The 14363-nt window shown below is 38.4% G+C and overlaps 1 protein-coding gene across 13 annotated transcripts in view; it reads right to left on the bottom strand.

Annotated features, from left to right (window-relative positions):
* chl1b (cell adhesion molecule L1-like b) overlaps positions 1-14363 on the bottom strand; it is a 69876-nt gene that overhangs the window by 23873 nt on the left and 31640 nt on the right. For 11 of the 13 annotated variants that reach the window (XM_044168494.1, XM_044168558.1, XM_044168486.1 and 8 more), the window contains 10 exons: positions 8191-8381; positions 6585-6602; positions 5592-5700; positions 5196-5386; positions 4482-4604; positions 3051-3221; positions 2736-2762; positions 2445-2556; positions 2070-2251; positions 773-904 (listed from right to left, as the gene is read on the bottom strand). In XM_044168494.1, the coding sequence (XP_044024429.1) occupies positions 773-904; positions 2070-2251; positions 2445-2556; positions 2736-2762; positions 3051-3221; positions 4482-4604; positions 5196-5386; positions 5592-5700; positions 6585-6602; positions 8191-8290 (1165 nt within the window). In that variant the 5' untranslated portion in view covers positions 8291-8381. The remainder of the gene's footprint in view (positions 1-772; positions 905-2069; positions 2252-2444; positions 2557-2735; positions 2763-3050; positions 3222-4481; positions 4605-5195; positions 5387-5591; positions 5701-6584; positions 6603-8190; positions 8382-14363) is intronic. The other 2 variants (XM_044168521.1, XM_044168513.1) reach the window with 2 other exon arrangements.

Below are 14363 nucleotides of genomic sequence, written 5' to 3'. Positions count from 1 at the left end.
AACTGTAAACTGTATTTTATCCCCTCTCACAGTCTTAATCACAGAGAACTGAATCTTTTCAAGCTTGTTGCTGAAGCTAATACTCCATATCGTGTTTTATGTTTAAAAGAGTACTCCACCGATTTAGCATTGTAATACTATAACATTGTCGGACTCACGATGGATAGTTTTAATAAAAAAGGATCAAAGTCGATGCAGCAGAACAAGAGATAAAGTTAATTGTATTCCATGCATTCTTCCTCAAAATCTGATGCCTATTTTTTTTTATTTTATTTATTATATTTATTTATTATTTTTCAAACTTTGCCCTAACCGACGCTGACTCCCTCGGGAGCCACGAAAGGTTTTGTACAACTTGTTTCAAATAGTAGCAGTAGTATTCTTCAAGACCTGTAAACAAAGAGTTCCTCTTTAATAAAATATGCTAAAAGTATTTTTCTCTTCATAATTTTACATCAAAATCTACTTTCAGATAAGACTTTATTGATCACTAGTAGGAGAATTCACACTAACAGCCCTCCTCTAGAATTTGAACCCAGGACCTCTCACAGCTGAAGAATAATACCCCTAGTCCAACAAGCTAGGGCTATCTCTCCCACCCACTTTTAAACGCACTCTCCCCATGTTATAAGTTATGTAATATGTTGTATTACAAAAAGACAAGCAAGGCAAAACAACATTTAGCCTTTGTGTTAATTTAAAATAGCCCAGTCATCAGGACTAGCCCTCAGGAGAAAGGTTTCAAATAGCGAAGTGGACTTTTCGGACTGACCCCGCAGAGGTACCCCGTTCACCCTCCATGTTATAGTCGGCTGAGGAGTCCCACTGGCAGAGCACCTGATGAGCACGTCTGAGCCGATCATACTGAGCTGACTCTCAGGCTCAGAGACCCACTCTGGAGGCTCTGCGAAGACACAGTCAGCATGGTATTATCAAACTGATGAGTGTCATTATAAGAAAGACGCTAAATATTTACAGAGAGTGGACACAATCACAGCTATGCAATATATGTGTATTCAAGACAAGAGTCCTGCTACAATAAATGCTACATTTACAGGTCTACCCATGACAGACAGACATTGAGGTACAAGAGACACTAGCCTACTGTCTCACCAGAATCATTGTTGGCATATAATAGGCATTATTATATATATATTATACATTTGTATAACATTGTGATTATTCACATGCATGTATATATATGTAGATATCTGATAAGAAAACTAAACACCTGCACAATGACTCCAAGTTTACTCAGGAGACAATGTTTCACTCCTAGCTGCATCATCATCAGGTACTGGAGGTGTGTATTAGGCACTATGTTTCATCAAATGATGATTTATAATAGCTTTGCATCTGTAGTGATGTGCATATAACTATGGTCCTTTCTATTTATTGACAGAACATCCTATTTAACAGCTACAGTACACATACAATGTGTTCTAAACTTAATTAGTGGTGGAAAGTGAAGTGCATTTAAAGTTTAAAATAAATAGAAAGTACATTTACTCAAGTACTGTATTTAAGGACATTGTGTACTTCCATTACATTCCAAAAGGAAATATTGTACTATATTTAGTTACTAGAAATTAAGATTTTACATACAACACCTTGGATAAGCTTATAAAATGCAACACATTGTTAATGATTAAATAACTTTTTGAGGCCCAAATTATCCAGTATTTCATACAAAAGCAAATAAAGGAAAGTCCAAAATATGAATACAAATTTGTGTATCAAAATGTTTTTTTTCTTCTTTCTTATATATCACTCACATTTTATGCAGGATGAGTACTTTAAATTGTACATTTAGCTGACAATACTTACATTGTTGTATTTGTAATTTTACTGAAGTAAAGGATCTGAGTACTTCTTTCACCACTGAACTGAATCTTGCTCCTTTTAAAGGATAGTCAAATACCATTTTATTAGAGCTACTAATTCTGCTCTATATGTTTCTTTAAAAAAAAGTGAAGGATCAGTCTATTATTCAAATGACAACTATTAAATGATCTCAAATAAGTTAGATGTGATAACACCACTGTAACGTCACAGCACGCTGTAGTTACCTTCTACTGTCACTGTGAAGTAATGTACAGTTTCTCCAAGCGCGTTCTTTGCCTTGCACATGTACTTCCCACTGTCTTCCTGTTCAACTCTCGGAACAATCAGCAATTTCCCATGATTCTCCAGTTTTGCTTTAATGGGAAGTCGATGACCAATCTTCACCCACTCAACCTGTGGAGTTGGACTATCGGAAAGGGGACAAAGAGTGAGTCTAAAAAAGGACGTTATTGACTATAAATGACAGAAAATGTTTTTTTTTATGAATAGAGTAAATCTAAAATCTACAAAGTTGAAAGCAAATTAGCTTTACATTCACGTCAGTTTTAAAAATAGTCAAAATCCTAAAATGTATAAGAAACTCAGGCAGTATTACTTACAATCCCTCAGCAATACACTCCAATTTCAAGTCCTCTCCTTTGACCAGCTGTGTCTCTGATCTGTCACCAGAGGGCGTCAGAAGAGAGGGTCTTCTCTCAGGGATTGCATTAGCTAAGGAAGTATAGCAGAGAATTAGACAACATAATAGAAATCAGACATGTAATGCAGTTTCCCAAAGGCTGCACTTATATATTTTATACATTTATATTCACACGTCTGCCTTGTACCCACAGCTGTTTATAGATGATGCACAGCACAATTGTGTTTTACTCTAAAAACTTAAAACTTACCGGTTTCAGGACTCATGTCACTTTTTTCTGAAATGGAGGTGGTTGAAACAAAAAAAAAAATGAACATGAGAACAGTATGAAAACGTGACAAACATCACCAAGATCAAAATCACAACACAAAACCAAGGAGATGCACATAAACAAGACAGCATGACACTTGGATGGCTTTTGAAGTGCAGCTATGAATATGGACATCAATGAACATGTTGGAAATGATCAACATGTTCTGAAAACAAATCAAAATTTACACCATGCTGATTTGAAGAAGGACAACAGCACGTAAGTGAAGACAAAGAAAGCTGGAGTGACACCTACTTGTCTTGACAATGACAGACATGGCGGTCTTCTGAACGATGGTTCTTATTCTTGGGAAGGCAGCGAAACAGCAGTAGTCTCTCCTGCTGTCCCTCTCCACCGCGTGAGAGAAGTAAAGGTCTCCGTTCAAGCCCATAGACACCCTCTCATCCTGTTCTATGTGCTGAAGATCTGAGCACAGAAAGAGCATATAGATCATAGCCTCTGTTTTTGGTAATTTGTCTTAAAACCAAACATTTCTGAGCCATGAGAAAGTCTGACATAACTGACCTCTTTTTTAACACCTTAACATAAAGTTTTTTTTCCCAATTAAACAGTGGTAGAATGTAACTACAACTACTAAGTACATTTACACAAGTACTATAGTACAATTTTCAAGTAATTTTTACTCCACTACATTTATCTGACAACTATAGGTACCAGTTACTTTTCAGATTAAGATTTTACATACGAATAGTTATATTAATAGCTAAGTTTATAAAATACAATGCATTTTTATATATTAAACCTTTCCCAATCTTTATGGCTTGTGACTGTTCATAAAACAGTCAATTTGTTCAAACAAATATATGAATTTGTGTAGCAGAATTTAGCTTTTTCTTCTTTCGTACCTTAATGATCTCACGACCCCTCACATTAATCTTGTGACCATTTGGAGGGGGTCACAAGGTTGAAAATCGTTGGACTAAATTACCTTTGTGTATATAAAGTTGTTCAAACTGGCTCCATCTCAACCTGCTATAACATCGTTGCATCAGTATAGATCTAATAATGTCACATATAATACATATCAGTCATAGGGGACAGTTTTCTGCAGAAAGGGTATGTTTACTTTGATACTTTAAGTACATTTTGCTGATAATACATCCACACTTTTACTTAAGTATGTTTTTGAATGAAGGACTTTTACTTGTAATGGAGTACATTGTTGTATAATACTTTTACTTAAGTAAAGGATTTGAATACTTCTTCCATCACTGCCATTAGGTGGCTTTACATTTGGAAAAAACGGTATTCCGCACATATACAGTATATTTTGTTTCAGCTTGTTCCAGCTCTTCATTGAAGCTATATGATGTTTAAGAGTGAAATATTCAAAACCAAGACTTCACGTTATACACATTTCCACAGAATTCAGCCTGATATATTTAGTACCTGTGGGAACTTTGGGATCTTCAACTGAATTTAAAATTAAGTTATGTGGGTCTGAACAATGTTTGTCTGCACAGAATGAGTTTGTAATGGCCGACCCACCTTCAGATCAGTGAGGTTTAAGGGGTTAATCAGTTCAGGAGGTGAGGAGAATTCTAAATATACCTATATACAGCATTTCATGGGTGAGAATAAAAGTTGTATTGTTAAAATATGTTTACATTTGTATTTTGAACTTAACTGCATATTAATTTATCATAAATAAGAGGTATCACTTACTGATAGTCATCCAGTAGATCTGCAGAGGAGGTATTCCTTTAGGTGGGTCACATTTTAAGGTAAAAGGCTGGCCTTCCTCCACCACAACAGGCTCAAGTGTCTCTTTAGGAAACTTTGGAACATCTAGAAAAAAAAAGTCAGAACCTACAGTGAGTAAATGAAGCCAGACATGAATGAAAAAAATAAATGATGCAGTTCTCTTCCTCTCCAGAAGATGGCAGTAATATTATTTCTGAATTTCGTGGTAGGCATAGCATGTGCTTTCTGAGCTCTGATTGAATTCTATGGGATTTTTTTTTCAGTTCTTGGCCTGCAGAAACAAAACAGACATCACTACTACTACAATTGTGTGTGGCTTGTCACCACTGCTGAGTGGTTGAAGCCTAGCCAAATTTAAGTCCACGTTGGAGAGGATTTTCTCTGAGAATTTATGTACTGTGTTTGGGAACAAAATGAAAAATGCAGCGAAGGAAATGATGGAAAGGCTAGATCACATTCGATGCTTTCTCCAATACAGAGCTATAGATGTGATGCTGCGAAGGGTGCAGTGTTCGGGAGCCTCAATGACTTTCTGCCACGTCCAATACAATGAAAAAGCTCATAATGGAGAGGTGCAGTCATTACATAGGACTGCTGGCCCTGAATCACTCTGAAAGCAATGTAACAGAGCACCCCACACACACATGCACACACTCACAGATGTATGTTACTCACAGGGCACAATGAACTCAATCTCCTTCGATATGGCGGTCCCCAGTTTGTTTGAGGCGTAACAGCGATAGGTCCCCTGGTATTCTGTAAGGTTCCCATTATTGGGTATCACAAAGGTCCCAGAATTCTCCTCTTTCATGAGCCGGGGGTCTAGAAAGGGGTCGAATTCCTGGCCATTCTTCGTCCATCTGAATCTACATAAAGAAAGCCAGTATTAAAATGTCAGGTCCTTCAGCTAAGACTGCAACATGCACATTTTCCAAAGTTCTAAACCAAAGCACCACATGTTAATGGCAAACTGTTGTTGTTGTTTGTTACTGGTGTCTTGTCTGGCTGCAAACAAGCTCTCCATCCTCTCCTCCTCCCATCTGAAGTGATGCAGCAAGGCTCGGTACTCACTCTGGCTCGGGATTCCCTTTGGCTTCACACGTCAGGGGGAAGCTTTCATCAAAAGGGAAGGCGATGAGAGAGCTGGGCGACTGTGCTGTGATGGTGGGCAGCTGCTCAACTGGGCAACAAACGAACAAGCATGAAAATGTGAGAACACAACAGAGGCCTTAATACAGAGCTTTATTCAGAAGTATCACATATTAAACATCATACTAAGGCAGTGGTTCCCAACCTTTGTGGCTTATGACCCCTTCAAACAAAGCAATGTCTACTTCTGACCCCTCATCGCAGGTTATATGACCTTACATACTGTACCTGTGAGAAGTTCAACTCACGAGTAGTTTTTACTTCTCAGATTGTTTCATTTGAAGGATTTTAAGAAGCCTGAAGTATTAAAAGTGTGCAGTATTTCAAAAGAAAAAAGCAAAAAAAATGTCTTTCTTTCTTATCCCTTTAATCATCTTGTGACCACCAAGAGTCATCTTGGGGCCCTTTGGGGTCTTGACCCCCAGGTTGGGAACTACTGCACTATGATGTTACTTATTGAATGTCTCTATATGAAGAGTTCTATCCCAAAACAATATTAAAATATTGACAAAATAACTACATTTAATTATTTTGTCTATAGAGTTGGTTTACCATTTAAATGAATCAATCATTTTGTTAGATTGGTTTTATTTTGGCATAAAACTCTCTTTCATTTGGTCTCGTATGATCGTATGATGACAGAGTTGTGACATGTGCTAAGCATGGAAAAACACAATACAATGAGTATTAATAGTACTGAGTGACCAAGTGTAAAGGAAAATGAGGACATGCCGTGAATCCTAAAAGCTAGAATACCAGTATTATGGAGTCATGCCTGATGACACATGAGATTCAGATCCAACACATATGGCTGTAAGTAAAGCTGCTGCTGTGCTCAACAGCGAGCCAGGAGATTAACAGAAGAGAGCCGAGGATGTTACTAATACCAGCTACAGTATGGCAGAGTGAACTTACTGTTTACATGACCTAAAACTACAAAATCCATGGCAGCCAGGGGAAAATAAACAAAACAAAAACAGTCAGCAGTTTGGGAATAATCCCTTTAATGTCACAAGCCATTTCTATACAATCCCTTATAAATACACATGAGTAATGCAAAACAGAAGATTCAATCAAAAAGATATTCTGACATCAGTGAGCCCAAAAATGCTTTTGCCTTTTCATAAAACCTGTTTGAAGTGTTCTTTATCAAGCCCTTAAGAGATATTTCTGAATAATTTAGAGGGAGAGGTTTGATATGCGTTTCCAAGGAAACTGGGATACACGCAGATCCAACACAAAAGAAACAATAAATCTGATTCAAACAAGATAATAGCTGTAAATATATTCCAGTCACAGAATGCTTGATGATTGTAACAGTTCTCTATGGTGTGATTTATTAGCCTCTAAATTATTCACACTTTTTTCTGATAAATGCACTTCAAGTTAAACCAAGGACAAGTTCTCTGTAGATGAGCATAAACAATTGTAAGACTGTTTATACATAACATCTCCTTGTTTATATACCCTGCTGTGTCTTCTTGCTTCATCTACAACTGTCCTGAAGAACAGTAAGTACAGTTAAGTGTCTATTATGTCAAAATTTAGCCCATTCGTGTTGAATTGACTGTAAAACATCAAACAGCAATTCAGTGGATACAACTAATCTTTATATAAATACACAGGTTTTACTTATTTCAAGTTTAGAATTTACTTACTACTTTATTTTAATTTAATTACATTTTCAGAGCCATTTTAATATGAGAACTTTTAAACATGAGGTCTTCTGACTTGAGTCTTGTGACTGTGAAATGAGGATTTGAAAGAACGTACTGTTGAGTTCTGTTCACTAAACTCGTCAAATTTAGTTTCTAAACAAACCTGATCAGCATATTAGCAGGCTTCCTAGCATGCATTGTTTGAGGGTTAAAATTCTCCAGAAACCTTCTTTATGTATCTTGTAATTTAAAGGAAACATACATGATGGAAACTTGGCGTGTGTCTTTTAATACATGTATATACATACAAGTGCGTGTATTAAAAGACGTGTTAAGTTACTAGAACGTGTTTTTCTCAAGTTCAGTAAATTTAATTCAGTTGGTTTTAACATTTTCACAACTCATGAGCTGAGTGAACAAGTTATTCAAGTTCAGTTAACACATTTTGAAGGCAGGGAGGGAGCTTACATTTTTAAGTTGAACTAGTTTACAATGTTTTAAAGGGCAATGATTTAAAGGGCTGGTTCACTCTGTTTCATACATACCTCTAACAGTATCACTCCATCTATCCAGATAGTTTTGGTTTAATTTACCCAGATTTTGAGATTGATGCCTCCACCGTAACATAATGGAAGTTAATTTTGTTTGTGGTGCTTACAGCATTGAAAATTTCCATTTAAAACCTATACAGTAAAGTTGTCTTTTCAGAAACAATGTCCCTGTTTCTCTGGATATTCAACAAAATGGTGTCATTCTTGTTTTAATAGGGACTTAGTTGGGAAAGTAGTCGTTATGAGAAATGCTGACAGCAGCAACATTGAAACAACTGTGTACCCTCCTGCATAGTACAAATCAGCACTCACCCTCCAGGGGGATGTCAAGGGCTGTAGTCATATAAAAGGCACAAATACAGGTGATCAAGCATAGCACGGCGACTAATCCTAGGCTCCTCTGCAACCTCATGGCTTCACGGTAAATCTTGGACGTCCTCAAGAAACGAGTGCTCTCTCCTGCGTCCTCAGTTCATTTCTCTGCCGCGCTGAAGATGCAGTACCTGTGAAAGCAGCACAGACAGAGAAGGCCCCGTGAATCCACCCACGCGCTGGCAGACAGAAAGGCAAACCCCAAACACAACAAATCCCCCGTGACTGGGAGGCCGACTACTCTCTGCTCAGCCAGGCATAACCAGGCACACTGCACTTTTTCATTTGCATCAACAGAGTTGATAGCTAGTTCAAATTTTGGTGTGACAGAGAAATATTCACATTAAAGCCTCCTATCATCCCCTCCCCCTGGGATTCAAATTGTTTTATAGTTTGATGTCTGTGGAAGTGTGTAGCAGAAAGTGTATTTTGCATGTGACAATGGAAATAAGCCTGCAGATTTATTAATGCATGGCAGATGTTCAGAATTACTGGAAGAAAAGGCATTTATTCCAAAACTAAGCCAAGATTGAAATCAAAATTATCATCAAAGTTATACTATTTAGCCGATTTAATCACTGTGCTGTTTTAATCTGTGCCTGCATGTTTCTGATAACAATGACGCAAAGAGATTAACAATGCAGCTACACGTTTATCTATTATTGCAGCAAATATTGCTGCCTGAGGGGTGTTAGGCATGAATAGCAGACATAGTTAACAGTCAGAGAGAGTAAGCTGTCTGCACTCACACAGTAACAGGCTGCAGAGTACAGGGCACTGGATCATTTTCCAGCTAACAGACCAGAGTCTGGACCATAATGAGCACATCAGTCCAGAGTGCAGAAGGAGGAAGGAAAAGAGCGATGTATTGGAATTTTAGTGTCTGTAGCAGTGCTCTGTAAACCCTCTGGGGGATCAGTTCATTAGTCTTTCTCGTGTTGGCTGTCACCCAACTCGGTAGGTCATGCTGGAGTAATTAGCTGAACAACTAACACACGCCATAACAAAATCAAAAATAACAGCAAAACATTAGAGTTTTAGAGAAATGTGAAATCATAAGGCCATTGATCTACTGGGAGTTTGCTGGTGTTTATGTAAAACAGAACTGGTTTAACAAGCAATGAGCTCCAGTAATTGCAATTACTGCATCAGTGTTGATAGGGCATCCAATTGATGTCAAAGGAGGTGTGTGTGTGTTGTTAGGCAGTAGTAACCAAGACATGAGGTGTACAGTAACTAGTGAATGCTCAACCAGCTGTGCAATGTCTAGAAAATAGCTCACTTTTCACAATCTTGCTTGAATCCAACTCTGGCTCTTTTGTAATCTTCTTGCTGCCTTAACAAATTCTATAGGAAACACTTAGGTCAAACTCTTGTTCAAGTGATGTAATTGAATAACCGATCAGGGAACAAAAGAGTCCATTTCATTCATTCGGCACGGTCTGTTTTCAGATGAACGTGCACTTTGATCTTTTCAACCATGTCACATGGTAATGGTATTAACTCTGCCTGTGACTCAATACTGGCCTTTCTGAACCAACTTGTGACCCCTGCCCCACCCACCTACAGCATCAGTAACATGGTTCAAGAGTGTGCTATACATCCACCCCACTCAATCCCAATTCAGGCCTATTGATTTTATATCCAACTGAAGACTGGTGTTTAAGAGTTATAAGTCATCCAGCAAAAATGCCTTAGGATCCTTTGTTTCAGTCTTTCCCAGACATGCTGATTTATGTTGCAAAACACAGATTAAAATCAAAAGGTAAGGGATTTGTGCTAATTGGCTTGTGCTTTGTTGGTAGGTTGATTGGCCTGGTTAAGAGGAAAGGGAGGGGGGTTACAATCCCCACAAGACAATGTATTCCCATCGTCCTATTGTGCTGGCCAAAATCCTTTACTAACACCACCTTAGATGGATTACACTTTGTTCAAACTGTGCTTGATCATTTGCCTTCTGATTTAATTTGTTCTCCCCTCGTTAAACATTTATTGAGAACCAGCTTGACCATCTGGTTGAGGGAGGTCCGCTCTTAGGGCTTAATTGCTGGGAGGGTTGATGTCTACACTGAAGTTATAGGGTATGGTGCCTATTGGACCTATATGGTGCACATGAGAGGGGCCCCCTCAAGCTCGTCTGATTTACAGACCGCAGGCTGTTCTTAATCCCCGCCCCTTTCAGCAGCGATCACACCAGCCTGAGATTGATGAAGCTGGCAGGAGGTTAAAAGCTGCTCACTGTGGGAAGGCCAATATGAACCCTAACCTTACTTAGCCAAGGCTCAGAGGGGAGAGAAGCTCCGCGGTGGAGGGGGTACGGACAGGGAAATGAAGAGATGTGGGCCAAGTGAAATCTGCCTCTGTACTTTAAAGCTCTCTCTGAGTGACAGATGTAGAGCACACTCTGACAAACTTTCTCCTTGTCAACAAGACCAAATCACTTTAATATAGACCAATTTCATACAAAGACATTGCAACCTAATTCTTCCCATCATCATTAATTCACCCAGCCAGTATTCAGGAGTTTCAGGAGTTCAGGAGCTACATGCAAAGTTTTAAAAATATCCACACAGTACATCATGACATAAATTCAATCGCTATTTATGTTGAGCTTAAATATTTTCTTAATCTTGTCAGTCTGAAACCCACAGTGTGATATGTTTACAGCCAGGAAGCTTGTATCTTGGGAGAGTTTTGCATCAGTTAAAATCCCTCATTTTCTACAGTATCTATCGGCACCATGTCATTTGCCATTAAAACAGCAGAAACGTTTGATGTGTCCATTAGAGGTGAAAGCACATTGTTAGGCCTGTCACGATAACTACTTTTGTTGGACGATATATTGTCACAGCAATAATTGCGATAAACTATTTTATAGTAATTTTAAGGGCATTGATTTGCATCGCATTCCATCGCATTGATTTGCATAAAGCATAGGGGTTGTTGGTTGCAGCAATGGAGAGATAAGGTAGAGAAATTATTAGCAAAATAATCACAAACTCACTACAGGGACATTGTATATTTGTAAAGAAGTTTTTGAAAAATCTACACAGGGCGGGAGAAGATCAAACGAACTATTTAAATATTTACAAGATCAAACAAACTATATTTAAGCTATAGGACAACTCTAATCTCATCTCTCTCCCGTGTCAGATTTTTGATACCGGAACAATAGTATGTGGTGTGTTTAGCTGACTAAACCAACCACGCTGTGTTTATTTGGGGAAGTGGGCTGTCAGTTCCTAAAAAAATGCCATTTAATTGGTTGGAAATAGCTTCATTTCTGAGTGATAGGATGTGATAGGTTGTTTGTATGTTGTTAAGAATGTAACTTTAACTGGCATTTTTCTAAGTTTCTTATCAAGAAAATTCTCTATGGCGAACAGTGAATAAAAAATACCAAAATATAATCCCACGCTGTAAGGATCATATGAGTAAAATTTCAAGGAAAAAAGTACCACAACAACAAGTAGTTTCCTAGAGCATTCTCCACACTTGTGGGTGCGTTGTTTAGTAACGTGGTGGGGTCCAAGCGCAACCATTCAAAGTTCACTACAGTAGGCTCTTGAGCTGGCACCATCTGCTTCTTTCTCACACAAAGACAACAGGCAGGGAAGTGTGGGCCTACTGTAGTTTATATACAAGCCTGTAATAGGATTAAGCAGATCCTCGTCTTGTCAGGCTGGATTAAAATATTCTCTTCACTAAAGACCTGAGACGGGAAGACAGCAGCTCCACACTCCCCTCTCACAGTCCTGATAATGCCTCCACACTGATTCCCATTTGATCATTCAAGAACAATTAAAACAAAGGCCGAGCTGATTAACACTAAGCGGCAATTGACTCGCGTTGCTTCTGATGTGTGTAATGAGTGTTCAGCTTTTTCTGTTGCAGTTTTATTCTTTTTGTCCTATCAGTTGCTAATTTAGTTTGCAAATCTAACACTCTGTCAAGCTCTTGGTGAAAAACAAAGCTTGTATAAGTGGTATAACTTTTTTATGTGGAATTACTTTTCCTCTGTGTTCAGAGATTTTGTTTTTCCTCTTTGCTCTTTACAATTTGAAATACATTGTATTCTGACCTTTGACAATGACTATCCGTATTCTACTACAATCTTTGCCATGCAATTCATTTATTATTAATATGTTAGTAGCAGTAGAAAAAAGACACTAAATGAGATTAGGAAGTGGGAGCAATATTGGATAATATGCTTGTCTAATTGAGATTTGGCTCGATTTTACTGCACTTCAGAAAGCATGACAGTTCAATTATCCCGCCATTAATATTTCAGGGGTCTGTTGCTTTAGCAGGATGAGGGGACTGGAGGCTAGAGCTGGGCAGAGGAGTGACAGGAGAAGGATGGAGGAGGCTGAGGGTGGAGGAATAAGGAGAGGCTCTCAAGTGTGGAGGAATGGAGCTCAATTTGATCAAGATACAGAGCGGATGCACTGATGAACTGTGTTGTTTGTAACCCCCTGTGGTCTATATGAAATAATGAAGAATGACCCTCATGAACTCTCCTCACCTGGGAGAGAGTGGGATACTCCACATATAACCTGCAGTGACCCTGCAGAGCGATATGTAACTACATACAGTACTACAGCAGGATGATAATGTCCCCACCTGGGATTGGACATCCTGGAACAAGTGAATGAGTTGTATACTTCTCATTCTTCATCTATAAATTGATTTTTAATTAGTATTGTATCTAAATGTATGTACAGTGTTGACTGGCTTCGAATTGTATATGAATGTAAGTTTTGATGCACTTGTATGTGTATGTATGATGTAATTCATTTGAAAAAAGAAAAAATTGAAGAGGTTTCCAACCACTAGAGGTTTTCATCTTGTCAGTGATGTGCATTTTTCTAAAAGCTTTCAATTTTTTCATGAACAAAGAGCGTGAAGGCTTTCCCCAGCATCTAATTAGCTGCTCTTTTGTGTGTCTGAAAGCTGTTTGTCTCAGTGAAATATGAAGTTCTACTCAGAATATTCAGGCAAAACAAGAATAAAAACTGTACTGAATAAAACCTTAAGTAGTACCTCCCTATAAAAGCTAACCATTATTTTTGCTTTGGATTATGACTTTTAATTCTAGTCTGTTGCCTCATGTAAATGCTGAATGAAAACTCTTAAACTGATCAACCAGAGCACATGAGATGACAATAAATCGTACAGAATGTATGTGTTATGTAAACTAAAACTATACAACCAATGCTGTCAGAGTCCTCACTTTGAACCTGTTAATATGTTTAGTGCAAAAGAAAAGGTTTCAAAAAGTGCACTGCACCTGTGTGCATCACAGCTTACAAATTTTTTTTTCATTTTCCCTCTGATCTGCTCTCTTTGAAGTCCCACAGGCGTGCGGCTTGCCCAGGACAATAATCACATTAGTGTGTGATCCTTGCAGAGTAGCCGGCAGAGAGATGAATTCACAAGTTAGACTGCAGGGACTGGAATATTATTTTGTGTGAACTAACACAGCGTGCTCCTCTCCACATTCATTCACTTCGTCTGACTGATGCTGGCAATTTCCCCAGACGAAACTGTGCCACAGCAAGACATGATCGATGGCTCTTATATCCCAAATCCTTACCTCCATCAGACCCCAAAGCAATTTATTTCTGTCAACAACCAAGAATTTCTGATGTCCCTACAGCACAAAGAGCAGCAGCAAAACCACATTTTTACAGTAATACCTTTGCTGCTTCATCCATTTTTTAATCCCTTCAGGTGTTCAATATACATATAGTCAAAATCATAATTTCAGCCTGTGAAATGAGGGGTTCTCTGCTGACTGTAATTCAGCATTTGAATTTCCTGTTCCGTGCTCGAGCCGAGCATCTGGACAGTGTTACTCTGGGTAAGCTGTTTGACACAGCTGTCGGATATGTGGCCCAGTTCCTGTGCCTCTCCATCACTTAATAGGGTTGAGCTGACATTGTGTTGAGACAAATCGAATGGAATGAGCTCAAGACCAAAACTCTAGATTTAAGATTTTAAAATATGACAAGGCAGAATCTCACTATTCACATTGGATGCTCACAGTCTACACACAATAAGAATAAACCCATCATAATAAGTCATTTAATCTACTAGAGCAGTGTTTACCA

This window comes from Siniperca chuatsi, linkage group LG2, assembly GCF_020085105.1.
Source record: "Siniperca chuatsi isolate FFG_IHB_CAS linkage group LG2, ASM2008510v1, whole genome shotgun sequence".
NCBI lineage: Eukaryota > Metazoa > Chordata > Actinopteri > Centrarchiformes > Sinipercidae > Siniperca > Siniperca chuatsi.
This window is presented reverse-complemented; position numbering and strand designations above follow the sequence as displayed.